The sequence below is a fragment of the Molossus molossus genome, unplaced genomic scaffold (assembly GCF_014108415.1).
Source record: "Molossus molossus isolate mMolMol1 unplaced genomic scaffold, mMolMol1.p scaffold_m16_p_16, whole genome shotgun sequence".
Classification (NCBI taxonomy): Eukaryota; Metazoa; Chordata; class Mammalia; order Chiroptera; family Molossidae; genus Molossus; species Molossus molossus.
Window position 1 is genome coordinate 46,209,832 of NW_023425351.1, and position 26,118 is coordinate 46,235,949.

Below are 26,118 nucleotides of genomic sequence, written 5' to 3' on the forward strand. Positions count from 1 at the left end.
GGTGAATTTCTGCAGGTGCACAGAAAAAGCATAGGACAGTTCAGAAAATCTGGGTCCCTGAATATACAGTAATAATGGCAACCATTTACTAGATTTTTCCTATGTGCCAAGCACTGTGCTAAATGCAGACTCCATTTGATCCTCACAATACCTCTCTAAGGCGCATATTGTTACTACCATTTCACAGCAGAAGAACCTGAAGTTTAGAGGCCTACAGTCACATAGTCAGTAGTGGAGCCAGACATGTCCATTCATTCCCTTGTGTAAAACAGCTATTACCTCTGGTTCTTCGCTGTTCTCAGCTGTAAATCTAAAAGGATTAAATTGGAAAATCACAAAGTTCACCATTTCTAAAACTATATTCTAAATTAGAATAATACCCCCTATCTTCTCAAGCCAATGAAATATACAGGGTTCAGAAGAGCAGCTTGCTACCTTCCCTGCCTACCACCCAAAGGACATGCTTCCTCCCGTCCATGCCTGGTCCCAAAACCTTCCTTTCCCATTCTGATGCGGTTTCAACTAGTTATGTTTACCACGCACCACACATAGACCTGAACTAGATAATATAATTAGATAACATGCTCAAGGAGTGATTCGCTCCAGTAGACAATCCTAAAAAAAATTAGCTCAAAGCCTAGTGCACAGTAAATGCGGGGTGAACATTCATGGAATCAACTTCAAGGGGACTGGAAGGAAGCTTTGAGTCAGCTGAAGTGCACTAGTAAGGCTATTACTCAGAAAACCGTGCTGACTGAACAAAACCCCGAGTGGACAGCCTGTGTCGAGGCTGGAGACAAGGACTGACCCGCGGAAACCTGAAGAAGTAGGAAAACGGTAGGAGTGGTGGCGGTGACGTTCATGGGGGGCGAGCGAGACTCCTCCCCCACGCCGGCAGGGCGGGAAACTCCACCCACGACGGAACAGGGTCGCCGGCCCGGACTCGCGGGTCTCCCAGCTTCCCGGGATCCTCCCAGCCACGCCCTCTTCGGAGGTCGCGGCAGAAGCTGCGGCTGCGCAGTAGCGCGCGCGTGGGCGGAGTGGCGCGCGCCGCGGTCAGCTGACTTGCTCCGGCTGGCACGTGACTTGCTCCATGGGTGTTGGGGTCGAGGAAACCGTGAGGACGGAGCTTGGGTCTGGGAGGGATGGAGCGCTGAGCCGTTAACGTCTGCCAGGTTGTGTCCGCCTCCGTACCTGTTACTGCTGCCACTTCCTCGTTTGACACCTTCCTGGGTCAGTGAGCGATGGCTACCCCGGAGGGGAGTCCCGGCCAGGCCGAAGCTTGCGTTGCTGGCGCGGGCTGGGGAGGATGGGGGCGGGCGCGGGGCCCAGGCTGTGGCGTTGGAGATGGCTGGGTGGCTGTGACTGGTTTCTCGGCATCGTTTCTTCGTAACCTTGGGCCCAGGTTCGTCTCTTAAGAAGAGGAAGGAGGGAAAAGGAGAAACGGCGCCAGGGGCTACTCAATTGCAGAGGCAAGAAGGAGTAACACGGCGGGTCTGGGACATTCTCCATGGATGGGGGTGGGTGGGGGTGTCACAGCATATCCACGCCCCCTTGATTGGGGAGGATGAAGGTGACAGAGTGGCCCAGATGAGTACCTGGGGTGGTGTGTATGAGGTCACAGCGAGCGCAAGAGCCTTTACTGAGTGTAGGGGCCTGATGGTGTAGGGGATGGAGGTTTAAAGGGGGTGGGAGCCCCCCCGGGTGGGAGCCCCCCCCCCCTGTAGGCAGGGCGCCCTCACAGAGGACGCAGGGTCCTTGCAGGCACCGAAGAACAAGAATCCAGAGAATTCAAACCATTTGTTAGACTGGGGAAGGGTAGGCAAGAAACCCCTGAAAAGGAACTTGAGGGGAGAGTCACAGAAGGCTAATTGAATCACCTGAGAAATAGAGCAGTTAGGGGAAGTTAATGTTCTCTGGAGGGAAAAACATTTCAGTGAGCGCCCAGTACTTAGCAGTGCTCTGGAGTGGAGGAATGGGATGTAACCACTTCAGCCTCAGGAGTTTGCACCAGTGTTGGGTAGATAAGTCACGCACACGACACACTGAAATACTATGTGGTTATATGTAATTATCAAAAAGAATGCTAAGTGCTTTGGAATTGTGGAACAGGCACAGATGTATGAACTGGCACTACGAAATATCCTGGAGGAAAGATAACTGGAGTTAGGTCTTGGCAAGCCAATGGGATTTGAACAGGTGGAGAGAAGCGGGGCGAACATTTTAGGTGGGGAGAGCCGCAGGATTTTAAGGCCTGAATATGAGGGAAAAAGTGCTTCTAGGGGAGTCAAAAGTGCAGTTTTGTGGATTTGAATTTCGGAGAAGTGGGAAATAAAGTTGGGGTCAGATAATGAAGTCTTTTGAGTGACTTATTCAACTAATACATGTTCAGCTATATACCATGTGCTGGTGATAGGATTTAGAAAACAAGGCCTCTCATAGAGCTCACAATCAAGTGGAGAAGATGGATTTTAATAAATAATTGTGTAAGTCTGAAATTTGCTTTGAAGGAATGACAGAGTGATGTCAAAGAGTTTATAAAGGACATGGCCTTTCTAGAAGTTTTAAAGAAGGCTTTTTGGGGGTTATGGCTTTTGCACTGACATCTGAAAAGGATGTGAAGGTGTAAATGAAAACATTCCAGACTGAGGGAACAGCATCTATTATTGCCCTGAGATGTCAGGAGGAAAAAAGCTTTTGAGAAGTTGTAATAGGACTAGCATGGCTGAATCCGGAGGGAGTCGTGTAAGATAGGCAAATGGAGGAAGCCTGGGGTTAGGCCCCGCAGGGCTTTTATTCCTAAAAGCAGAGGGAAGCCAGTGAAGATTATAGGCAGTGAAGTGAGTCAGATGAGTTAGATATGGATTTGAAAAGAAAATTTTGTTGAGAATGTGGAGGATGCAAAAGGATATTGTCATAATTTCACCAAGAGATGGCAAAGCAGTTTAAACTTTCCTGCAGGAAGTGAAGAGCCTCTGAAAGATTGGAAGGCAACATGCTTTATCTCTTCCCAAAGGTAATTAAGGAGAATATTTAACTATACTCACTTTTATTAATTTTTTTATTTTTTCAAATCCTTACCCGAGGGCATTTTTCCATTTATCATCAGAGTGGGAGGGAGAGAGAGAGAGAGAGAGAGAGAGAAACATGGATGCACCTTGACTGGTTGCCTTCCGCATGACCCAACCAGGGCTGGGGACGGACCACGACCGAGGTATGTGCCCTGTGACTGGAATCAAACCCGAGACTCATTAGTCCTCGGGCTGAGGCTCTAACTGCTGAGCCAAACCAACCAGGGCTAACTATGCTTACTTTTAGAGGGGCTAAGGATTTTGGGAAGAGGAAGAATGATTCTATTTGCACCCTTCACTGATAGTTGTTATAACTACCTCTAGGCAGTCCTGAAGTACACAGGGGAGGCTGGATCATTTTGGGGTTGATGGTAGACTCTTTTGCAAAAATCTGTTTTGGCCTTCCAAATTTATTCTTTGGTAATATCATTTACTCAGAATATCGTTTATTGAACAGTAGTTAGTCACAGGGAGGACTCAGTTACCGTTCATGTTTATTCTCACAGATCTTTGAGGGAAGTAGATGAAAATGCTATTCATTGTATAAATGGGAACATTTCTAGGACTTTGGAACTAGGAAACAAAGTGATTTGTCTAAGTCTGGCATAACTTCCATGGTAGTCGGTGTATTGTTCCTGCTGATTACCTACACAGTACTTGCCACATTAACATCTAGAGAGAAGGGTGAATTTCTTGAAGTGCTCTGTAATCTTTGGTTCAGAACTTTGGGTGAACTTTTTCTAGTAGGACAGCTTCAAGGGATTGGCAGCTGGTTAAAAATTGTGTTCTGTAAGCTTGGGTAAAGCTATTCACTTTACAGTTCAGCTGGAGGTGATGATGAACAACAGAGGCAAGCTGAAAGTGCTCAGGTTGTCAGGGTTCTTTTGCAACAAGCAAGTCTCAGATTGTGCTGAAGACAGCCTCGGGGTTGTCTCTCAGAATTCCCGGATCTTTGTCTCTTTTGGTATGTCTTGCATGGACTAGACTAGATAAAATCTAAAGACTCAGTACTTGGGGTTTGACTAAAGTAAATGCTGAGCAAGCTAGGTGGTTAGAGTGATTCTGCTTTTAAAACTGTGCAGGAAATGCTCATTTTTATTTTTTGGCATATTAGTCTTAGGAACCTCATTTACATTAGTTTTTAATAACCTAAAAAAAACTTGTGGGCTTCAGAAATCTGATTCCTTGATTCTACCGCCCCCACTTGTGAAATAATTCATTGACCAAAGAGCAAAACTGGAATGCTAGAATAAACCTTTGCAAAAGGATCTCCTAATAGCCCACTAGTCCCTAAACAGTCAGTCTTTCCTTTGAACTTAAGTTGCTTAGGGACAACTACAGTTTTGTAACTAAGTACCTCCTAGTTAAATGTTGTTCTTGTCTATATTCTGGTCTGTCTGCAAAAGTAAGTCAGTCTCACCATTTGGATGTGGATTTCTATACAATTTTAGTTGTATAAAAATGAATTCATATTAAATTCCCATTTCAATGATGTTTTTAAGACATAGTAGAAACCATTAGCATAGTGCCCTTGGAAAGATAGCACAGGCAGTGAACCAATGAATCTAAAATTTCCTGTTGACATGAGTGACCCTTGGAACTAGAATTTTCAAACTATAATGAAGCAAAAATGATTTTCCAGTGGTAAATCTACTTCTAATGTTATATCATTGTGCAAATGTACTGAAGGGAGCCAGGTGGGAGTGGAAGAGAGGTGCTTTGGTTCCATCAGAAAATATAAAATGGAATATTAGCTCTAGATTTAAAATGAAATGGGTATTTGAAAATAAAATGCGAACCCTGACCACTTTGGCTTAGCGTTTAGAGTGTTGGCTTTGCAAACGAAAGGGTTGCAGGTTTGGTTCTGGTCAAGGGCACATACCTCAGTTTGATCCCCGGTCCTGGTTTGGGTTATGCGGGAGGCAGCCAGTTGGTGTGTCTCTCAGATCAATGTTTCTCCCTCTCTTCCTCCCTCCCACTCTATCTGAAAAATCAATGGAAAAGTGTCCTCGGGTGAGGGTTTAAAAAAAGAAGAAAGTAAAATGCCAGGTAAGCCCTTGGCTAGTGGGCTCAGTGGTTAGAACATCCCTCTGTGCACCAAAGGGGTTCCATTCCCAGTCAAGGGCATGTACCTGGTAGAGGCAACCAATTGATGTGTCTATCTCAGATGCTTCTCTTTCTCTCTCCCCTTCTCTCCCTCCCTCCCATCCACTCTCTCTCAAAATCAGTGGAAAAAATATCCTCGTGTGAGGATTAACAACAACAACAAAAGCCAGGTAAATGCAAAAACGGTGATATGTAAAATGAGACTGATGTCCCTTTTAAGGTATTTTTTTAAACTATCAATGATAGGAAGTTACTTGAAAATTAGGCTGATTAAGAGATGAATTAACTTTACCATGAAAGGTATTTGTTTCTCTGTGGGTGTTATTGGCATTTGGACAGTCACTTATTTAGCCCCTATCCACTAAATGTTGATAATGATCCTTACATTGGGCAACCTAAAATGCCTCCATATATTATTTCCAAACTCCTGGAAGAGAGGTACCATTTGGTTGCAAAATGCCATGTGTGGTGCCATTTATTTGTTGGACAGATACCTGAGTGCTTGTTAGTGATAGGCAGTCTCCTAGATGTTGGGGATATAGATGTTAAGAGTAGTATTTTAATAAACTAGCATGTAAAATGTATGTAGTCACTAGCTGTGTGACCTTGGGCAAGTAACTTCCTTATTTGTTCTCTCATCTGCAAGTGGGGGTAGTGATAACGTCTTTGAAAGAATTAGGTACACAATTGCGTACCATATTAAAGTGTTTATTAAATAGTACATATTCAATAAGTGGTTGTCACTAAGAGCAAACAGAATCTCAAACTTACTACAGTAATGCATTGAGGAAAATACATTGTGTTAGAGATATCAGCACCTTCTAATGGAACATGGTATTGTGGTCCACTCACTATTCTAAAATACCAGTCTGAAAGAAAAGGGAAGTAATGTTTTGGGAGCCATGAGTGTAGTAGATTCAGGGAATCCCCTGGCATGGAAGGAATTCTTGGCTCCTTGGGGTGTTGCTGAGTTGCCTGTGGCAGAGAGGAAGTCTCTGGGAACTCAGAAGGTTCTGACGATTACTTTGGAAATAGGTGTACAGTGCCTTCCTTGCCACGTCTACCGATTTTCCAACCTTACCAGAAATTACAAGAAATTTTCTAACGTTTAAAATCCTCTGTATTCTGTCCTCCATAATTAAATAAAATTGTGCATTTCTTGAGCAAAGAGAGAGTTTAACCAGATTTTGTTTTGCCTTGTACTTGATTTCATATTATTATATAGCTTTTCACTTTTTAAAAGTTTGTAAGTTTCCATATGCAGCATGCAGTAAGTGGGTTGATGTATTTAAGGTTTCTAAACTCCACAGAACAAAAACCATTTCTATATTATAGGGTTAACAATAATTTGTAATTCTTGATAATGATGAGATGACATTTAGCCATCTTTTTTTTTTTTTTAAATTTTTTTGGTATGTGCCCCTAGTGGGAACCGAACCTGGGCCTCTCTGGTCTTCAGGCCGACGCTCCAACCGCTGAGCCAAACCGGCCCAGGCCATTTAGCCATCTTTTAAAGAATATTTGCCATTTCTTTTAACATTCACTATATAATCACAAATTCCTGTTTTAGTACAATGGTTCTGAATATTTATACCTATACATAACTTTGTTTCCTTTCTTAAAGTTGGAAAAATTGGACCAAAGTGTGTCCACATATTTATGGCTTTTCATAAATATTGACCAACTACCTTTCAGAAATTGTGCTGCCCCCCTTTTTAATCACAACACTTTTTTGGGGTCTCATGATAAAATTTTAGGATAATGATGACACATATTATATATTCTTTTAAGTGAATTTATATTTTATCATGATAACATGCCATACATTTGCAAATTAATGACATATGTGCATGTGTGGGACATTTATTCAAGCTGCATCTGTTCTTTTTATTTTTAATGAAAATGAACATTTTTCTTATTACCCAAAGCTAGACATGAGCACTGTACTTCATTCTTCACAAACACAATATTACTGCAGTCTTACAGCCTAGACTTGTTACATTTTTCACATTCTGTTGTTGTTACTCCTGTTTTCTATCAAATGTTAAAACATGGGGCTGAGAGAGGCCGGGAAGTTGTGGCCAAATTCCTACATAGAAACAGAGCAATTAGATAGCAAAACTAAAAACTCAAGAACAATCTATATAACTAACTAGGTAAGACTTTATTTATTTACTTATTTTTTATCCTCACCCGAGAACATTTTTTTGATATTTTGTTCAGATAGAGTAGGAGGGAGGGAGAGAGAGAGAGAAACATCAACGTGAAAGGGATATGTCGAGTGGTTGCCACCCACATGATTTAACCAGGACCGGGGACAAACTGCAACCGAGGTACGTGCCCTTAGTGGGAACTGAACCTAGGTCTCTCCGGGCCAACGCTCTAACCACTGAGCAAAACCGGCCAGGGCAAGACTTTAAAAGTGTTTGGTCGTGATGGGATAACTAGTAACATATTTGCTTTTCCACCATAAACAAATAGAAAACTAAACAAAATATGTGAAAAAACTGCTTCCAAATGTTGGATAATAGGTAGTATAGGAACTGAGAGCGAGGAAGTAAATGAATTGAGCTCTGTAATCTTTCGACTTTCTGCCTAGAGTCACTCTCTGGACCATGGTTTGGGAAGGGGAAACCAAACAAGGCATGTTGTCTTGCTGAGTTAAGGAGACTGAAGTTGGGGAACGCTTATCTAGCCGGGATTTGCAGGTCAGATTGGCAGAGAGGAGGAGGGAGTTAGACAGAAGTCTGTATAGGGATAGCTGCAGAAGGGCCAGCAAAAAAATCACCAGAGAGCTTTAAACTGAATAATTTCCAGGGCTCATGGAGCTGAGGGTATTTGAATACTTTATTGAATACCTGGGGCATTCGGTAGAATCCCCAGAAGGTCAGACCTTAGTAATAGAGCTAAATTAGCTCTAGAGTGCAGCATTGGACACATCTGAACAAAAAAGTTGAAAAACAAGCCTTGCTGGATCGTGCTGATTCTCAAGTGACTTCACACACTGAAAAGTTGCAGGTTGCAGGTTCGATTTCTGATCAGGGCACATACTTAGGTTGTGGGTTTGATCCCTCCCTGGCCCTGGTTGGGCATGTGATTGGTTTCTTTCTCTCTTTCCCTTGCTCCCGCTCCCTCTAAGGAAAACAAAATCCAGTGATCGACATTGTAACATTGTGAATTATAAATATGCTCAGTGATTTAACAGAAAACATGAACATAATGAGGAAAGAAATGGAAGGTTTAAAAAAATGGAACTTATAAAGCTGAAAAATACATCTAAAGTGAAAATTTCACTTCATGAGATGAATGGCAGATTATTCTAAAGAAAAGGCCAGCAAACTAAAAGATGCAGCAAGAGCATATCCAAACTGAAGCACAGAGAATAACAGAGCTAAAAAATGAATAGAAGCTCATTGACCTGTGGGATAATATCAGGTAATTTAACATTTCTGTCTCAAAGGAAGGGAAAGGGAAGCAGAAAAAAATTAGAAGAAAATGATGGATGAAATATTTCCAAATTTGATGAAAACTGTAAACATAGATTCAGGATGGTCAGTGAAGTCCAAGTAAAATAAGTCCTTGTGACCTTGGGGTAGGCACATTTTTTCTTATGCCACAGAAAGTATATACAGGGTTGGGCAAAAGTAGATTTACAGTTCGTATGGAAAATAATGCAGTACTTAATAAACTCTGTTTCTTGTATTCATAACTGTAAATCTACTTTTGCCCCATACTGTATTATAAAAGAATATTGCTATATTAGACATCAGAATTAAAAACTTCACAGAACTAAGTGTTGGTGAGCATGTGGAACAAGTGGAACTTGCATACTTTGCTAATGGGAATACAAAATGTTATAACTATTTTGGAAAACAGTTTGGTAGCTTCTTATAAAGTTAAATATATGCTAATCAGTCAACTCAGAAATTCTACTTTGAGATGTTTATCCAAAAGAAATGAAAAAATATTTTACAAAAACTTTGTAGGGGAAAGTTCATAGCACCCTAGTTGTTAATGGCCCCAAACCAGTAACACTCCAAATTTCCATCAACAGATGAATAGATAAGCAAACTAGTATATTCATGTAATGGAATGCTAAGCAATAAACAACTACTGCTGATACACTCAGCATGGACAAATGTCAAAGACATGCTACAAAGGAGTACATAATGTATGCTTACATGAATTTGCAGTGAAATAATCCACAGTGTGACTGAAAGTAGATTAGCATCTTTTTGAGGTTCTACATATCAGCCTCTGTGCCAGGTACTGAGAATACAATTGTGAACAAAAATTATCAGTGTTTCCACTTACCCTAATGGGCATTTTATTTGGAAGAGAGACATTAATAAAAAGTGTTCCTTGGGAAGGTGCTGTGAGAGCATATAATACATGCTCCCATGTGATATATGACATGAATACATATAATGTGATATATCTCATAATATATGAGGTACTTTCTGTGCCTTGGTTTCTTCATTTGTAACTACTGCCCATCTGATAGGGTTGTTTTAAAAGTGCTAAGTGACAATACATGTAAAGTGTTTTGACTGGTGCTAGTAGACACTAAGTACCCAATAAGTATTGGCTGCTCTCTTGATGACATTTGACAATTCTAGTTGACAGCTGTACAAATTCAGGAAACACTGGAGTAGTGCGACCAGGTTTGGGGGAAGAGATTATGAATCTGATGAGGAATACTGAGTTTTAGGTGCTATTGAGACACCCAAGTGGAGATGTCATGTAGTCAGTTATGGAGACCTGTTGGGTACAGCTCTAGAAGCAGCAGAGGGGCCTGGGCTGGAGATACAAATTTGGGAGAGTGTTCAGCATCTAGGCTGGAATTGCCTTGAGTGTAGATAAAATCATCAAGAGAGAAACTATGTATGCACACATTCATACACACATATAACAGAGGGACTGAGACCTAGATCTGAGTCTTGAACTCCACCATTTAATTGGTATACCTTTTAAATAATTTTCTCTTTTGTTTAACATATGATATACCTGCATTTTTGCCTGGCTTCCAAAATATGGGATGAAACAAAAGGAAATAATTAGAAGTCATCTGAAGCAGTTAGAGGAGGTGGAGGTGTCCAGGTTTTTGGTGAGATGATAACCAGTCAACACCAACTCTTTGTTCCCATGCACCTGAGAGAAGAAGGGAAATGTGTTTAGCAATATATGTTGGATTTCATTTTCTTACCAAAACATATATATTCATCTACAACAAATTTTGTTTGGAACTGAGCTTAAATTATTCTTAAATTTCAAGGAGAATTTTTTTTTATGTGACTTTCATAGATGACAAGATGACAGTGAACATTATTTAAAGACAGAGAAAACAGGGATTTTGCAAAAGACTTATTTGATGCTGTCCTTATGGGCAGTTCTTACATTTATCCTTAGATGTTTAAGTAGCTTGTCTTTCCCATCAGGTCCTTTTTATTATTTACTTTGACTAGGGGATAAAAGAACTGAGGCCATGGCTTTGTTAAAGTACAGATAAGGTTTTTTTCTCAATTCCTCTCTTATATTTTGACTGAATTCACCCTTAAGACTTAGTAATTTGCAACTTAACCAGTTTTTAATTTATAAAGTAAAACTAGGATTTGTTCTCTGAAAGCCTCTAAATAAAAAATTAAGTATTTTTAGTGGTCTTTATTTTTTCTCTAATTAGATGTTTTGGTTGACTCAGAGTCACTTATAATTACATTTCATTTATTCATAAAACAGTCTTTATTAATTGTATATGCTGGCTTATAGGGCTTCAGAGACTATATGATTCTGGCTCTTCAGGATTTCCCAGTGTAGTAGAGAGGAAAGTATATTATTTAAAAAGTGTAATAGTGACATTTGTAAGGTATTAAGTAAACAAGATATTTTTCATCTGAGATACTGGGAACAGCCTTTGGAAGTAGAATGGGTTGGGGCAGCAGCTAATACAGTCACCCTCAGGAAGGGAGGTCAAATGGAAAGGAGAAGATCTAGATGCATCATTTTATTCATTTCTTCCAACTGCTCTGTGAGGAGTTTTGTAATATTCCTCCTTACAGATGAGGAAACTAATAAGGGGGTAGAGTCAGGGTTTCAACTACGTGAGACTCCAAAGTTTGTGCTCTTGAACACCAGGTCTCTTGAATCTCTAATTTTAAAAAAATTGCTTTTCTGTTTGGAGGAATCATTGTTTATTTTAGGAGATGGCATAGTTTTGGAGGCTGGTTGATGCTGTTTTAGAAATGAAAACAAAAGGGAAGGGAAGCCCAGATCCCTTTATCTAGTAGCAGAATTCATTGGGCTTACAGGGTGCTGTGAGCCTGGAGTCAAACATGGAGTGAAAAGGTTTAAGGCTACATGTGGATCTCTCTCCAAATAGGAGAGCTCAGGTAGGGTTGGGTGCAGAACATTCTCTTCTCCCAGCATGACATGGTGGAAATAACATGGCCTTTATAATCAAATACAATGAGATTTGAACCTTAACTGCTGGTTGTGTGATCTTGGTAAATGACTCACCTCTCTGAGTATTACTACCCAGCGTATAGGGCTGGCATGAGAATTAAGATAATGAGAAGTATATATATAACACAGTACCAAACATGGAAGACATCTTTTCCTCCTCATCTCCAAACAGGCTCTAGAGAGGGCTCCAGTTAAAAGGTGGAATTAGAGAACATGCTATAAATTTCCTAAACATTTCTGGACTCCAGTTTTGTTTAGAATTATCATGATATAATTTTATTTGATCCTGATAAAAGCTCAGTGAAGTAGGATAGGGCAAGTATTTATAGATGAGAAAATGGGATCCTCTTTCTAATTCTTGAAATCCTTTGGAAACCTGTTGGATGAAAAAGATTTTCCAGAACTCTTAATGGTATGATAGTGACATCTACTGTAATCGCTCCTATTATTACAGTCTTTGAAGAAGCTGCAGTTTAGATAATTTACCAGTATCATCAGGAAGGATTTAACAATTGATTTTATCACCTGCCATTTTTTGGGAGAAAGGAGGTATAAAAATGTGTCATCAACTATACTTTGTTTAATAGAAGCACTTGTATAAATAATTACAATAAAACCTCAATTTTCTAAAACTGCTATCACTTAGAAGATCTGGATTATTTATTTTTTTCCTCACCGGAGGACATTTTTTCGTTTTTTATTCAGATAGAGTGGGAGGGAGAGAGAGGGAGAGAGAGAGAGAGAAACATCGACGTGAAAGGGGCACATGGAGTGGTTGCCACCTGCACTACTCAACCAGGGCCCGGGACAAACTGCAACCGAGGTACATGCCCTTAGCGGGAACTGAACCCAGTATCTCTGGACCGCAGGCCAACGCTCTAACCGCTGAGCCAAACCGGCCAGGGCAAGATCCGGATTATTAAAAGAAGTTTAGCCCTGGCTGGTTTGGCTCAGTGGTAAGAGCATTGGCCTGCGGACCAAAGGGTCACAGGTTCAATTCCAGTCAAAGGCACGTGCCTGGGTTGCAGGTCTGGTCTCTGGTCCTAGTCGGGGTCATGTGGGAGGCAACCAATCAATGTATCTGTCTTACATCAATGTTTCTCTCTCTCCCACCCTTCCACTGTCTCTAAAAAAACAATGGAAAATATCCTCAGGTGAGGATTAACAATAAATAAATAATCTATACTTAAGAAAAAAAATTTAAAGATGGTATTAGGTTTAACTGATAATTTTAAAGTTCAAGGTAGTCTTATGATTGGTGTTTGAACTAAAAAAGCTAAATTTGTTAAATGCAAGAATATTAGATCCAGGAAACCAAGGCCAATGTGGACAAAGGGAAGTGAAAAGGGAGCAAGTGTTGGAGCAGCTTAGGTGAGGTGACCCAGGTTCAGGTGAGGACACGAACAGGGGATGACAGGAAAGCAGGTGATAGACCCACACCATTTCATTAGGAATTTAATTTAAAAAGCAACTTAGTTATGTTACAGATGTAGCCCAAGCTTGTACTTTTGCAACACTATGCAATGAGAATTGTTAAATACATTGATCTGAAAATACTATATATTTATTTTTAAGTTTTTTTTTTTTGTTGTTGTTAAGAGCAAGAGAGGAAAGGAGAAGGTTCCGCTTCAGCCTGTATACTGAAAGGTTGCTGGGTGATTCCTGATCAGGGCACCTGCCCGGGTTGTGGGCTTGATCCCCAGTATGCAGTGCACAGATGTTGTCAGCTATAGTGTTGTTTCTGCCAAGTGGCCTCTTATCCTATTGTAGGCTAGACTGGTTTCCTTCCACATGGTCTGAGGACAGCCATCCAATAGGTTGAAGTTTCAAGGTCTCTTAAGACCTGGGCTCTGAACTTATAGTAGTGTGGCTTCCATGGGTTTTGTTGGTCAAAGCAAGTCACAGGCTGGCCGAGATTTAAGGCAAGGGGAAATAGACTCCATTTTTTGATAGCAGGAGTGGCAGTCACATTGCGAAGGAGCATGGAAAGACTTGTTGCCTTCATCTTTGAGATAATTCTACCACATTATCATACTCTTCAATTCAGCTGTTTTACAGTTTTCTCTCAGTCCTGGAGAAACTCACAAAAACAGAGATGTGCAGTACAAAATTGTTCACTGCAGACTTGTTTATAATAGCCAAAAAGTAAAGCAATATAACTGTCTTCCAGAGGAAAATGGATGATAAATTTTAGTTTGTTCATAGAATATTATATAGCATTGAAAAGGAAATGAACTACATTTATATGAATCACCATGAATAATTCTAAAAATGGGTTGAGTGAAAAGATCAAGTTGGAAAATAATATGGGTAGAATTATATTTATATAATAACTTTGAAGTTTAACATTTGAAGTTTCTCCTGTAGGCTAGTGAGGATTTTGTTTTTGCTTTTGTTTTAAATCAAAGCTTATCTTTGGATAGCCTCCTTAGAACTTGGTGCTTTGAGTGGCTTCCATCTTTGGACAGCCAGTTAAGTTGTACAGTTTTCTGGCCAGACTGGGTGCTTTTTCTGGTCTAGCCATCACTAACAAGTCTGTGTTTAGTTGTTGGCCATTTGATTGTTGCTCTTTGTGCAGTTTCATCAGTATTGTTGGAAAAATTATCTTAGCATACAGTTGACTGTCTAAACTTACAGCTTAACTTCTCTGATTTTCTTATCTGTAAATGGGGAGGAGGATATATATTTCATAGAGGTGTTGGGATGACATTTAGAGCAGTACCTGGTATAATGTAAATGCTGTATAAACTGAAGTTCATAAAAACACACAAGCATGTAGAATGGCTTCTATGTTGAGTTCACTTTCAGTTGTGTAATGACTAGGTAGGATTACTTTAATTGTAGTGGGCTTCTGAAATTATGAAAGTCCATTATGATTAACTGTAATTAACATTTTAAAGGAAGTTTAAATTGATCAAATTCTTTACAAAGTTCACTATCTGATTTTGTTATCAAGACAACTTTGTAAGATAGTTATCCTCTATCTAAGATAGCCTCCAAATTTCAGGACAGGCTAAACAAGCAGTGGTAATAGAAAGCTAATAGTGGTTCTAATGAAGGCATAGTTAAGTGTAAATAATGATATTATTATATTTTCATTTTTACTCTTTTTGGTTTATGTGCTTTATCTACTTAAATTCTGAATACACTTGGCTTTGTACTTTTTTTTCGTGTGTGTGTGTGTGTGTGAGAGAGAGAGAGAGAGAGAGAGAGAGAGAGAGAGAAAGGGGGAGGGAGAAAGACTGTGGAAGAGAGTTGGTTGTGTCTTAATGGAACATGGAACTCTTGGAAAAGGAGATCATGGCTTCTTTCTTATTCAGATCCAGGGTCATATATATATGTATTTTTTTATCCTCACCCAAGGACGTTTTTCCATTTTTTGTACAGATAGAGTGGGAGGGAGAGATAGGAAGAGAGAGAGAGAGGGAAACATCGACGTGAAAGGGACACATCGAGTGGCTGCCACCCGCACGACCAACCAGGGCCGGGGACAAACTGCAACCAAGGTACATGCCCTTAGCGGAAATCGAACCCAGGTCTCTCCGGACCGCAGGTGGACGCTCCAACCGCTGAGCCAAACCGGCCAGGGCGAGGGTCATATTTTAAATACAAGGGTAATTGGCAAGATTTTTTTTCTTTTGCAAACTTATGTTTTATGGCAGCCAAGTATACACCAGGGATTGGAGGAGAATTTCTTAGGTTGACTATGGATGAAAATTAACCCCTATTCAGCCAGCCTTGTAGTATTTGCTAAGCTAGCTGTGGTAAATTTATTTGGTGGCTACTGTTCAAATGCATTGATTCAAGTTACACGTTAAAAAAATTTTTTTTTTAATCCTCACCCAAGGATATGTATTTATTGATTTTTAGAGGGGTGGGGTAGAGAAACATTGATGTGAGAAACGTCAGTTGGTTGCCTCCCATATGCCTGCTGACTGGGGATCAAACCCGCAACCTGGGTATATGCCCAGTCAGAAATCGAACCCATAGTCTTTCGTGCACGGAATGACACTCCAGCCAACTGAGCCACACCAGCTGGAGCTGTGGATTTTTTAATTTCCTCATTTACGTTTTAGAAGTTTAAGATAAACTTACACATTTGTGTTTCTCTGACTTCTGTGGAATGAAACTGCTGATGGTTGGTATTTTGGGTAGTCCATCTTTTTGAATAATTCCCATTTTATTATGTTTTGTAGTTTTTTAAAAAAGTAATAGTTCATGAATTAGGCCATTATCATCTCTCTTTTTATTTATTTTTTATTTTTCAAATCTTTATTGTTGGATGTAAAATGTATTACAGATGTTCCACATTTTTCCCCCATTGACCCCCTCCTCCCCACTCCCGCCCCCCTCCCACCTTTTCCCACACTATTGTCTGTGTCCATTGGTTATGCATATAAGTTCTTTGGTTTATTTCTTCCCACCCCCCTATCCCCTTTCCCTTTGAGGTTTGTCAGTCTAGCAATGAATTTGTGCTTCTTAATCCATTATCATCTCTTTTATATTATAAATAACCTTTACCATTTATATAGATTTACTTTCCAGTAAGTAATTTTGAGTTTGGGATCATATGTCTGTGGTAGATTAGTTTTGAAATAGGTTATACTTATCACTTATCCTGTGACTCTGAAATACTTTAGAAACAAATGATACTAAATTTATTTATTGTTTTATTTTGTATTTCAGAGTCTTTCTTGATTTTGGAAGAAATATCTGGTAACAAACATGACTGAGTTCTGGCTTATATCAGCTCCTGGGGAGAAGACATGTCAACAAACATGGGAAAAACTGCATGCAGCAACTACAAAGAACAATAATCTTGCTGTTAGTTCAAAGTTCAACATTCCTGACCTAAAGGTAAAACTGCACCATGCAAATAGTGTATGAGTCATAAAGAAAGGGAGGACAGTGTTTCTCTGTTTCCTTTTTGGAATAAATGAAATATCCAGGTTTCTTCTCTAGTCATTGGCATAATTTAAAGCCTGTCTTGTTCTTTCCAATCTTCAGATTTTAGAAAATAAGCGAATTGAGATTTTAGAAGTGAGATACTGAAACAAAATAACATTTTTTTAAACATTTGTGCTTTTCTAAATTGTAAAGAGAAATCTTATGAAAAGATTTGCTATATTACATTTACAAATATAACTTTGAAGAGGAAAAAATCTTAATAATATATTCTTAAATATCACAGTGAATCAATTTTTCTGTAATTAAATGTATATAACGCTCATTAATGTTATAAATATTTTACCATTGTCCTTTAATTATACTTGGAAAGTTTAACCTAATTATTTAATCTAGTTAATCTAGTCAATAACCTAGCAGCTTCAGAGTGAAGCAGGCTGTCAGTGTAATCATTTGACTGAACTTTTGTAAAGAATGGAGAAAATTATGATAATTTATATTTTGCTGGGTAACTAAGAAGTGAGGCAGTTACACACAGTACTCATTTAAGAAATATATAAAATTACTGGTTTTTAATATTTTGGGAATTATGAATTCGTTCAAGACAATGATGTAGACTGTGAACATTTCTTCCCAAACATGCTCATTGACACACACACAGTTTTTAAAAAAAAATTTTTTTCTTTATTGATTTGAGAGAGAGAGAAACATAGATGATAGAGAACATCGATTGACCACCTCCTGCGTGCCCCTTAATGGGGATTTGACCTACAACCCGGGCATGTACCTCGACAGGAAATCGAACCAGCGACCTCTTGGTGCATGGGTCGATGCTGAACCACTGAGCCACACCGGCTGGGCCACACACATAATGTTTTGCATATAAAATTCAGTTACAGACCCTCTAATGCACAGTCTTGGACCTGTGCTTAAGAGCTGCTGTTGTAAACCATGGCTTCAGCTGATCTGTTGTCACTGGGCCATGCAAGCAGAGGCACAGGCCTGCCATTGCAGAACCATCATGTCTTAAACAGTGGTTGTACCCAGGCATTAGAGGATTATCTTGTACATATAATAGCTTTGAGATGCCTGGCAAACATTTTTTAATCACACTTGCATATTATGAAATAAAAAGGAGAACTTAAACTTTGTGGACCCTTCAAATTAAGATATTATATCATCTTGTAAAAAGAAACCTAAATAATAAAATGCTATATTGCCCCTCTAGGTTGGCACACTGGATGTCTTGGTTGGTTTGTCAGATGAACTGGCTAAACTGGATGCATTTGTAGAAGGGTAAGTACTTATATGCACAAACTAGAGCAAAATGAGAGTCACTGTTATCAAGCTACCTGGACATTGGGTTTATTATCATATGATACTGTGCTTATTGGAATGGTTTTAGAAATGACTCTTGTTATCAACTTTATGATGATATAATTTACATACATTAAAATACACTTGCCCTGGTCGGTTTGGGTCAGTGGTTAGAGCATCGGCCCGTGGCCCAGAGAGACCTGGGTTCGATTCCCGCTAAGGGCACATACCTTGGTTGCAGTTTGTCCCTGGCCCCGGTTGGGGTCGTGTGGGGGGCAGTCAGTTGATGTGTCTCTCTCACATTGATGTTTCTCTCTCTTCCTCCCTCTCTCTCTCTCCCTCTGTCTGAAGATGAATGCAAAAATGTCCTCAGGTGAGGATTTAAAAAAAAACACACTTGTTTGAAGTGTGATATCATTTTTATTGAGATATACTCTACACATCACCTATGTAAAATGTACAATGCATTGATTCTTAATATATTCACAGAGTTGTGCTGCCATCACCACAATCAGTCTTAGTAATCCTGTTCCTATTAGCAGTCACTCCCTGCCTCCCACTGCTCACTAATCTACTTTCTGACATTATAGATTTGCTTAATCTGGACATTTTGTTGGAGTCATACAATATGTGCTCTCTTGTGACTGGCTTCTTTTCCTTAACAATATTTTCTTCTTCTTTTTTTTAAATTTTATTAAACCTTATGATGGATGTTGTGGCATATCATTTTCCATTGTGTGACAATTTATTGGCTGGTACCCAAATACAGTACTTCTTTTGAAAAATACACAATTGGACTGACAAGGGAGCGAAACTAGTTGTTTAGTGATTATATAAAGCCAAAAAATGATGATGAGCAATTAATTTTAGTTTTCTTAGTATCTTACTATAAAATGGTTAAAGTTCCAAGCACTAATGCTGTCACAGTGCACAAGAATGATTATGTCATTCAGCTCCACGATTCTGAGAAAATTAATTTACAAAGATTACTATAAAATTCAACCCAAGAACAATGTTTTCAAGGTCCAGATCGGCCAGGGCGAGATCTCTCTCTTTCTTTCTTTCTTTCTTTCTTACAGCTGCATAGTATTCCATTGTGTAAATGTACCACACTTTTTTTTTTTTTTATCCTCACCCGAGGACATTTTTCCATTTTTTGTTCAGATAGAGCGGGAGGGAGAGAGAGGGAGAGAGAGAGAGAGAAACATCGACGCGAAGGGACACATCGAGTGGCTGCCACCAGCACGACCAACCAGGGCCAGGGACAAACTTCAACCGAGGTACATGCCCTTAGTGGGAACTGTACCCAGGTATCTCTGGACCGCAGGCCGATGCTCCAACCGCTGAGCCATACTGGCCAGGGCTGTACCACACTTTTTAATCCACTCATCTACTGATGGGCATTGGGTTAGTTCCAGATCTTAGCTTTTGTAAATAGCGCTGCTATGAACATAAGAGTGCATATATTCTTTTTGATTGGTATTTCAGGCTTCTTAGGATATATTCCAAGAAGTGGTATCACTGGGTCAAATGGCAGTTCAATTTTTAATTTTTTGAGGAAACACCCTATTTTTTCCATAGTGGCTGCACCAGTCTGCATTCCCTTCAACAGTGTACTAGAGCCCTCTTTTCTTCACATCCTCGCCAGCATTTGTTGTTCAGTTTCTTTGACTTTTGATATACAGAACTTTTAAATACTTAGGACTTGGGTGAAAAGGCATCATTTGTAAAACCAAGCAAAACAAAACCTCCCAGAAATTTGGAGAATCTTAAGAAATGTACATTTGATTACTGCTTTAAAGGAGTAGGCTTGAATAGAAGGGAACTTATTCTTGAAATCTGTGCAGAAGGGTATACCATTTATGCTGTTAGATTTTCTGAATTGACAGAACCACCATAATACAATGGCTCTGGTAGTAGGGGCTGAGATGTTGCAGAGAGATCTTTTAACATAACAACATGTAGTAAGGAAACAGACTTACAGATGTGCTGATAGTCTTTAATACTGGAGCCAAGAGGCCAGTTAGGAGACAGTTTTAAAGTAGATTAGGCAAGAGGTATTAAAGGCCAGGCACTTGACAATGGGAAAGAGGATGAAAGAAAGTAACAGATTACTTGAAGGTTAATAATTCTGTGCGTTCGTATAGAGCAAATGTAAAAATAATTATTGATGATATTCTCGAAGGACTAATTAATTGGTGGTAAGTAAGAATCATCTCTTGGTTTCTTGAGTACAGGTTTTTTTGTTGTTGTGGGGGGCTTTTGAGAGAGAGAAAAATCAATGTGAGAGAAACATCAATCAGCTGCCTACTACATGCCCCCCACTGGGGATCAAGTCCAAAATCTGGGCATGTGCCCTGACCTGAAATCAAACCAGGACCTCTGAGTCCATTTAACGACGCTCAATCCAGAGTTACACCGGCCGGGCTTGAGTATAGGTTTTTTTTTTTTTTATCCTCATCCGAGGACATTTTCCCTTTTTTTTTTTTTTTTTTTGTTCAGGTAGAGTGGGAGGGAGAGAGAGGAAGAGAGAGAGAGAGAGAAACATCGATGTGAAAGGAACACATCGAGTGGCTGCCATCCGCATGACCGACCAGGGCTGGGGACAAACTGCAACCGAGGTACATGCCCTTAGTGGGAACTGAACCCAGTCTCTCGGGACCACAGGCCGACGCTCTAACCGCTGAGCCAAACCGGCCAGGGCGAGTATAGGTTTTTAATTAAGAAAAGAGTTTGATGGGTCGTGTGGGTGGCAGCCACTCGATGTGTCCCTTTCATGTCGATGTTCTCTCTCTCTCTCCCTCTCTCTTCTTCCCACTCTATTTGAATAAAAAAATGAAAAAAGGTCCTCCGGTGAGGATTAAAAAAAAAAAGAGTTTGAGGAAACTTTTGGTGGTCACCATCTCTGAGGTGATTGTCTTCCCTACAGTTCCATCTACCTCATTACAGTTTCAGGTCATGACAACCAGAGAGACTGAGAAGGCGAGGTTCCTGAGAACATAATTATTAATACTTCATCAGATCCTTATTAAGTACCTCTATGACTTTATAGGTCTTTCTTTTTTTATCCTCACCCGAGGACATTTTTGCATTTTTTGTTCAGACAGAGCGGGAGGGAGAGAGAGGAAGAGAGAGAGAGAGAAACATCGACGTGAAAGGGACACATCGAGTGGTTGCCACCCGCATGACCAACCAGGGCCGGGGACAAACTGCAACTGAGGTACGTGCCCTTAGCGGGAACCGAACCCGGGTCTCTCTGGACCGCAGGCCTATGCTCTACCGCTGAGCCAAACCGGCCAGGGCTATAGGTCTTTCTTTAAATTGTCAATAGAATGTCCTGAATGTACTTTGGTCACATTTTTTTTAAGTGAAGGAATCTGAAAAATATTTAGGGCAAATTTAGTTTATTTAGTCAGTAAAATTGAAAGCTACCTGTACAGTTTGTCACCTGTTCTTCTCTGCACTGTTATGCAGTCTTGTCTTCATCAGTCTTCCTGAAAGAAATGAGGAATTTAAAAGTCATGTGGTTGCCCTGGCCGGTTTGGTTCAGCGGTTAGAGCGTCGGCCTGCGGTCCAGACAGAGATACCCGGGTTTGGTTCCCGCTAAGGGCATGTACCTTGGTTGCAGTTTGTCCCCGGCCCTGGTTGGGTCGTGTGGGTGACAGCCACTCGATGTGTCCCTTTCACATCGATGTTTCTCTCTGTCTCCCTCCCACTCTAGCTGAACAAAATATCAAAAAATGTCCTTGGGTGAGGAAATAAATAAATAAATAAATAAGTCGTGGTTGTTAGACCTTGGTAGAATTGATGGATGATAGCTTAATGACTTAAATGTACCAATTTTTAAAGTCTAAACATTGTGCTGTATAGAATAAATTAGAGTTTATTCTTTTTTAGTGATTAATCATCAGAGCAGATTTTTTAAAATGTGGCCCTGTGTACTTTGACATAGGCTTATAAAGATGCATAGGGAGATTGTGAAGTTCTGAGTCAGTATTAAGTTTATCTATTTGACACCGGACAGTTCTACACTTTGTACTATTTCTAAGGTAAGCAGTTGAATGTATGTACAAATCCTAACCTAAACATATTGAAGATTTATGGTTTATATTTTTTTTCTGAAATTGTTCCACTTTCTAAGGTTGAGGTCATTCAAATTTAGCCCTTCTGTCAATTTTTCTGGTCCTTACTGGTTCTTGTGCAGGAGTTTCTTAATTTATCTTCCAGTTTACTTTCTTTGCCATTAAGCATACAGTCATCAGATTGTTTGGCACCCTGTTTTGACCATGTTATACTTCTCTTTAAAGTCTGACATCAGAGACTGTCTATCTGTAGTCTGGCCCTAGCCTACTTTCCTAGTGTAACATCCCCTTCTCCTGAGCAGGACATTCTAGGCAGTCTGGACTCATCATTCTCTGAATGCCTGTTGGTTTCCTACCTGATCTTGACTCATATGATGCCCTGTGGCAAGAGTATACTTTCTTCCTGTCTACTCATCCTGTCAAAACCATTCCTTTCCTCATTACCCTGTTCAGGAGCCATATGCTTCTTGATTACAGTAGCTGGAGGTGATCCCTTTTTCTTTTATGCTTCTCTTTTGTGACCTGCTAATCTCAGCTGGCACTTACCACAGATTGCTTTGTATTTAGTCATTTGTATATTTTGGTAGCTCTCCAGTTCAACTTTAAGCAATGTGAAGTTAGTGCTGTTTTGTCTTGTATACTTTCAGATTTCACTCAGGGCCTAGAAGCACACATGAATGGGGAAAGAACACCAGACTCCAGAGTCACGACACCACATTTCGAGTCACAAATTTGCCACTAAGTGGTTTTGTGATTCTGTGACTTTTGTGACTAAGTCACTTATTCTCTTTATAATTTGGTGTCTTTACTTATAATATTTAGGAGATCAACAAGGTGATATCTAGGTACCTCAGGATTTTTGGCACTAAGGTTTCTTGTAGGATTGCTCTTTGCAAATGTTGATGCTCAGTAGTTAATGAGTAAATGATATAGGACTTCATTCTTCATCGTTACTGTTGCTTGTATTGTGTTGCCTGCTGGATCCCTTTCATCCTAAGTGAAAGCATATAATTGGTGAATGCTAGCTAGCTCTCTGCCTCCTCCTCTGTTCTTGGTCTTTGCAGATCCATTGCCCAGTTTTTCAATTTATAATGTATGACTATTTATAGACTGTTTCTCACTATTTTTTTCCAGACCAATAAACATATTTCATGTAGTCTCTTTAAAACTGTATGGTCATTCAGTTGAATTTTTTATTAAACAAAATTTTGGTCCATTTTATCCTTAAAATATTACTTATAGATGTTAGGACCCATTTGTTTTACATAGATATGCATAATGGGAACATACATAGTCAAAGTCGTGTCTTTGTGTAATGTGTTCATTGTATAGCATGGGATTTAGGTCTTTTTTCTGAAGATGATTGTTAATTTTTTTTTTTTCCTCCTAAGGGTGGTTAAGAAAGTGGCTCAATATATGGCTGATGTATTGGAGGATAGTAAAGACAAAGTTCAGGAGAATCTGTTGGCGAATGGAGGTAAGCTGATGTTTCATATTTGATGTTGACTTGTGCAAAATGAATGACTAAGCTACAGAAACAAATTTAAAAAGAAATCTATAGACAAAGATATTAAATATAATAGAAGGTCATTAAAATATAATAATTACTGAATTTGGTGATACTGTTAGTTACAGCCTGTCCCCTGAAACACAATCTCATGTAAAACAATGTTATAAAATATATAATATAGATTATGATATCCATGTCAAGTCCCTCCAAATGCAATATTATAAAGATTTACCTTAGTTCTTTTGGGATCTATTTGTTAACTCACTTTTACAGGTGTGTTTCTAAGTTATATCTCTCAGCATTTTTTAAGTTAAATACATGCTGTCTTCTCTAGCTTTTAAAAAATGTAATAGTATCCAACTGCTAAAGCCTTAGAATAAAAATTATCTTTTTTTAATTGCAGAGAAATGCCCCTTCAAATTTGAATGTGGCATTTCTTTACCTTAGTACCTTTAGAATAGTCTACTACTGATCTCTCTGTAGCTAGAAACTTAATATTTACATAGAGTTTGCTCTGTGTAATAATAGCTTTGAAAAGATGGCTTTGACATCATTGTCATTTGTATTTGGCATTTGCTGTTTTCTTACAAAATATCACTTTAGTGTTTGCTTCATTTTATTTTATTTTAAAATTTATCTTTATTGTTGAAAATATTACAGCTGTCCCTCCCCCAGATGACGAACAAAATAGACCCAGAGACACGGAAGTAGGAAACAGACTGACAAATCTCAGAGGGCAGGGGCGGGAAGGAAAGAGATAAACCAAAGAACTTATATACATATATGCATGACCAGTGGATATAGACAACAGAGTGGTGAAGGTGGGGGGAGGAGGGAGTCAATGGGGGAAAAAGAAGAGACATTTGCTTCATTTTGAATAAGACTGATTTTTAGTTATATGTCATTATAATACAAAATCCCTTTCTATCCTGTATTGCCTACTATTATAAGGTCACGGATATGATTTTGTTAAATTAACATTTGTTAAATAGAGCCCCCAGGTGTCATGGGGTGGGAGTGTCATGGGATGGAGGTATCATGGGATGGTGAGCCACTGTTCAACAAAAGATCTCAAGGGAAAGTGAAATAGAGAAGTTTATTACTCACAGGTCCTGGAGGAAGTAGGGCCAGTAGAGAGGCAGGGTTTTGGGGTTCCCAGGCTAAGTCCGATTGGTCAATTCAAACCAGAAAGAGTGGGGTTTTGGTAACTTGGAGAGAGTCTTATCTAAAGGGTACACTGCCCTGGGCAGTGGGGGAGAGTGCTTATTCCAAGGGTCATATCAGGGAGAGTTAAATCAGGAACTTATATTTAGTTGTGACTCTGAGGCTGTTATATAAGACTGTTATTGAAGGACGGGGTAGTGTAGTTCCTAGGCCCCTGCCGGCCACTTGGCTGCACAGAATGGATGCCAGGAGCATATGGAGTAGTTTGGCTAGACTCTTCAAAAGAAACAGTATTTTTTTTTTTTTTATCCTCACCCGAGGACATTTTTCCATTTTTTGTTCAGATAGAGCGGGAGGGAGAGAGAGGAAGAGAGAGAGAGAGAAACATCGACGTGAAGGGACACATCGAGTGGCTGCCACCCGCACGACCAACCAGGGCCGGGGACAAACTGCAACCGAGGTACATGCCCTTAGCGGGAACCGAACCCCGGTCTCTGTACCGCAGGCCGATGCTCTAACCACTGAGCCAAACCGGCCAGGGCAAGAAACAGTATTTTAAGTCCAGTGTTTCTCTAGTCTCATTTCTTCTCCTTGTAAATAATACATGCTCAGTAAATACTTAATCAGTAAAACATATATATAGTTTATCGTTGCTCTGTGTTTTAATGGTGTTCCTGATTTACTTATTTACTGTTTCTGTTAATTTGTGTTTGGGACATATGGATGGAAGGTAGATATGTTAATTTAGTGTGGCTTTTACTGATCTTTTAGGTATTTGATGAACTAGGGCATCGGTCTAGTAGGTATAATGGGGGTTGACAATCTAGGGGGGCATTGCATTTAAAATTGCTTTGGAAATACCGTCTGTGTTGTTGACTTGGTATTATGTAGGGAGATATTGAGGAGAGGAATATATTTTGATATGAATTACTTTTTCCAGTTAGCCATACTTGACATCAGACTTGAGGGGTAAAGTCATCTTGATTACTAAACTTTCAGGGAAGTAATTATTGTGTCTTTTTGGCTCTAAATATTTTATGTCATTTGAAAGTGAAAGGGTCTGTGTTGTGAAGATAGTTGAAGTATAGACCCCTAGAAATAATCATTACATGCTTTTAACAGACGAGTTCATTTTCAGTTTTTGTGAGTAAGCTGCCATAGTGAGAACATACTTTTTTTCAAATTTTGCTTATTGAGGAAAGAATTTGAAGCAGTTTCTTAATCTTTGTGTCTCTTTCTCCTACATATGAGGCATATCATGGGTACGTACATATTCTATTTATTAAGTCATCAAATTAGAAGGAGGATTTTAATATATATTAAATTTTGAGTAAGGATAAGAGATCCAATCAGATTGCAAGGTAAAATTTTGATTAATTCATGTTACTTAATATAGTTCCACATTTATTTAATCAAGATGTTTCAGAAATGATGACATAACTTTTCCGATTTTCTCAATGCCAATTTCAACACTAAAATCTGAATGTTTACTGTTTAGCAAACT

The 26,118-nt window shown here is 39.5% G+C and overlaps 1 protein-coding gene across 2 annotated transcripts in view; it reads left to right on the forward strand.

The window, feature by feature from the left end:
• Positions 1-1,023: 1,023 nt before the first annotated feature.
• The window catches only part of ATP6V1C1 (ATPase H+ transporting V1 subunit C1), a 40,435-nt gene continuing 15,340 nt past the window's right edge, over positions 1,024-26,118 (forward strand). Inside the window, exons 1-4 of one of the 2 annotated variants that reach the window (XM_036263923.1) lie at positions 1,024-1,233; positions 16,323-16,493; positions 17,770-17,837; positions 23,332-23,417. In XM_036263923.1, the coding sequence (XP_036119816.1) occupies positions 16,362-16,493; positions 17,770-17,837; positions 23,332-23,417 (286 nt within the window). In that variant the 5' untranslated portion in view covers positions 1,024-1,233; positions 16,323-16,361. Of the gene's footprint in view, positions 1,234-2,973; positions 3,017-16,322; positions 16,494-17,769; positions 17,838-23,331; positions 23,418-26,118 lie in introns of those variants that run through there. The other variant, XM_036263924.1, reaches the window with a different exon arrangement.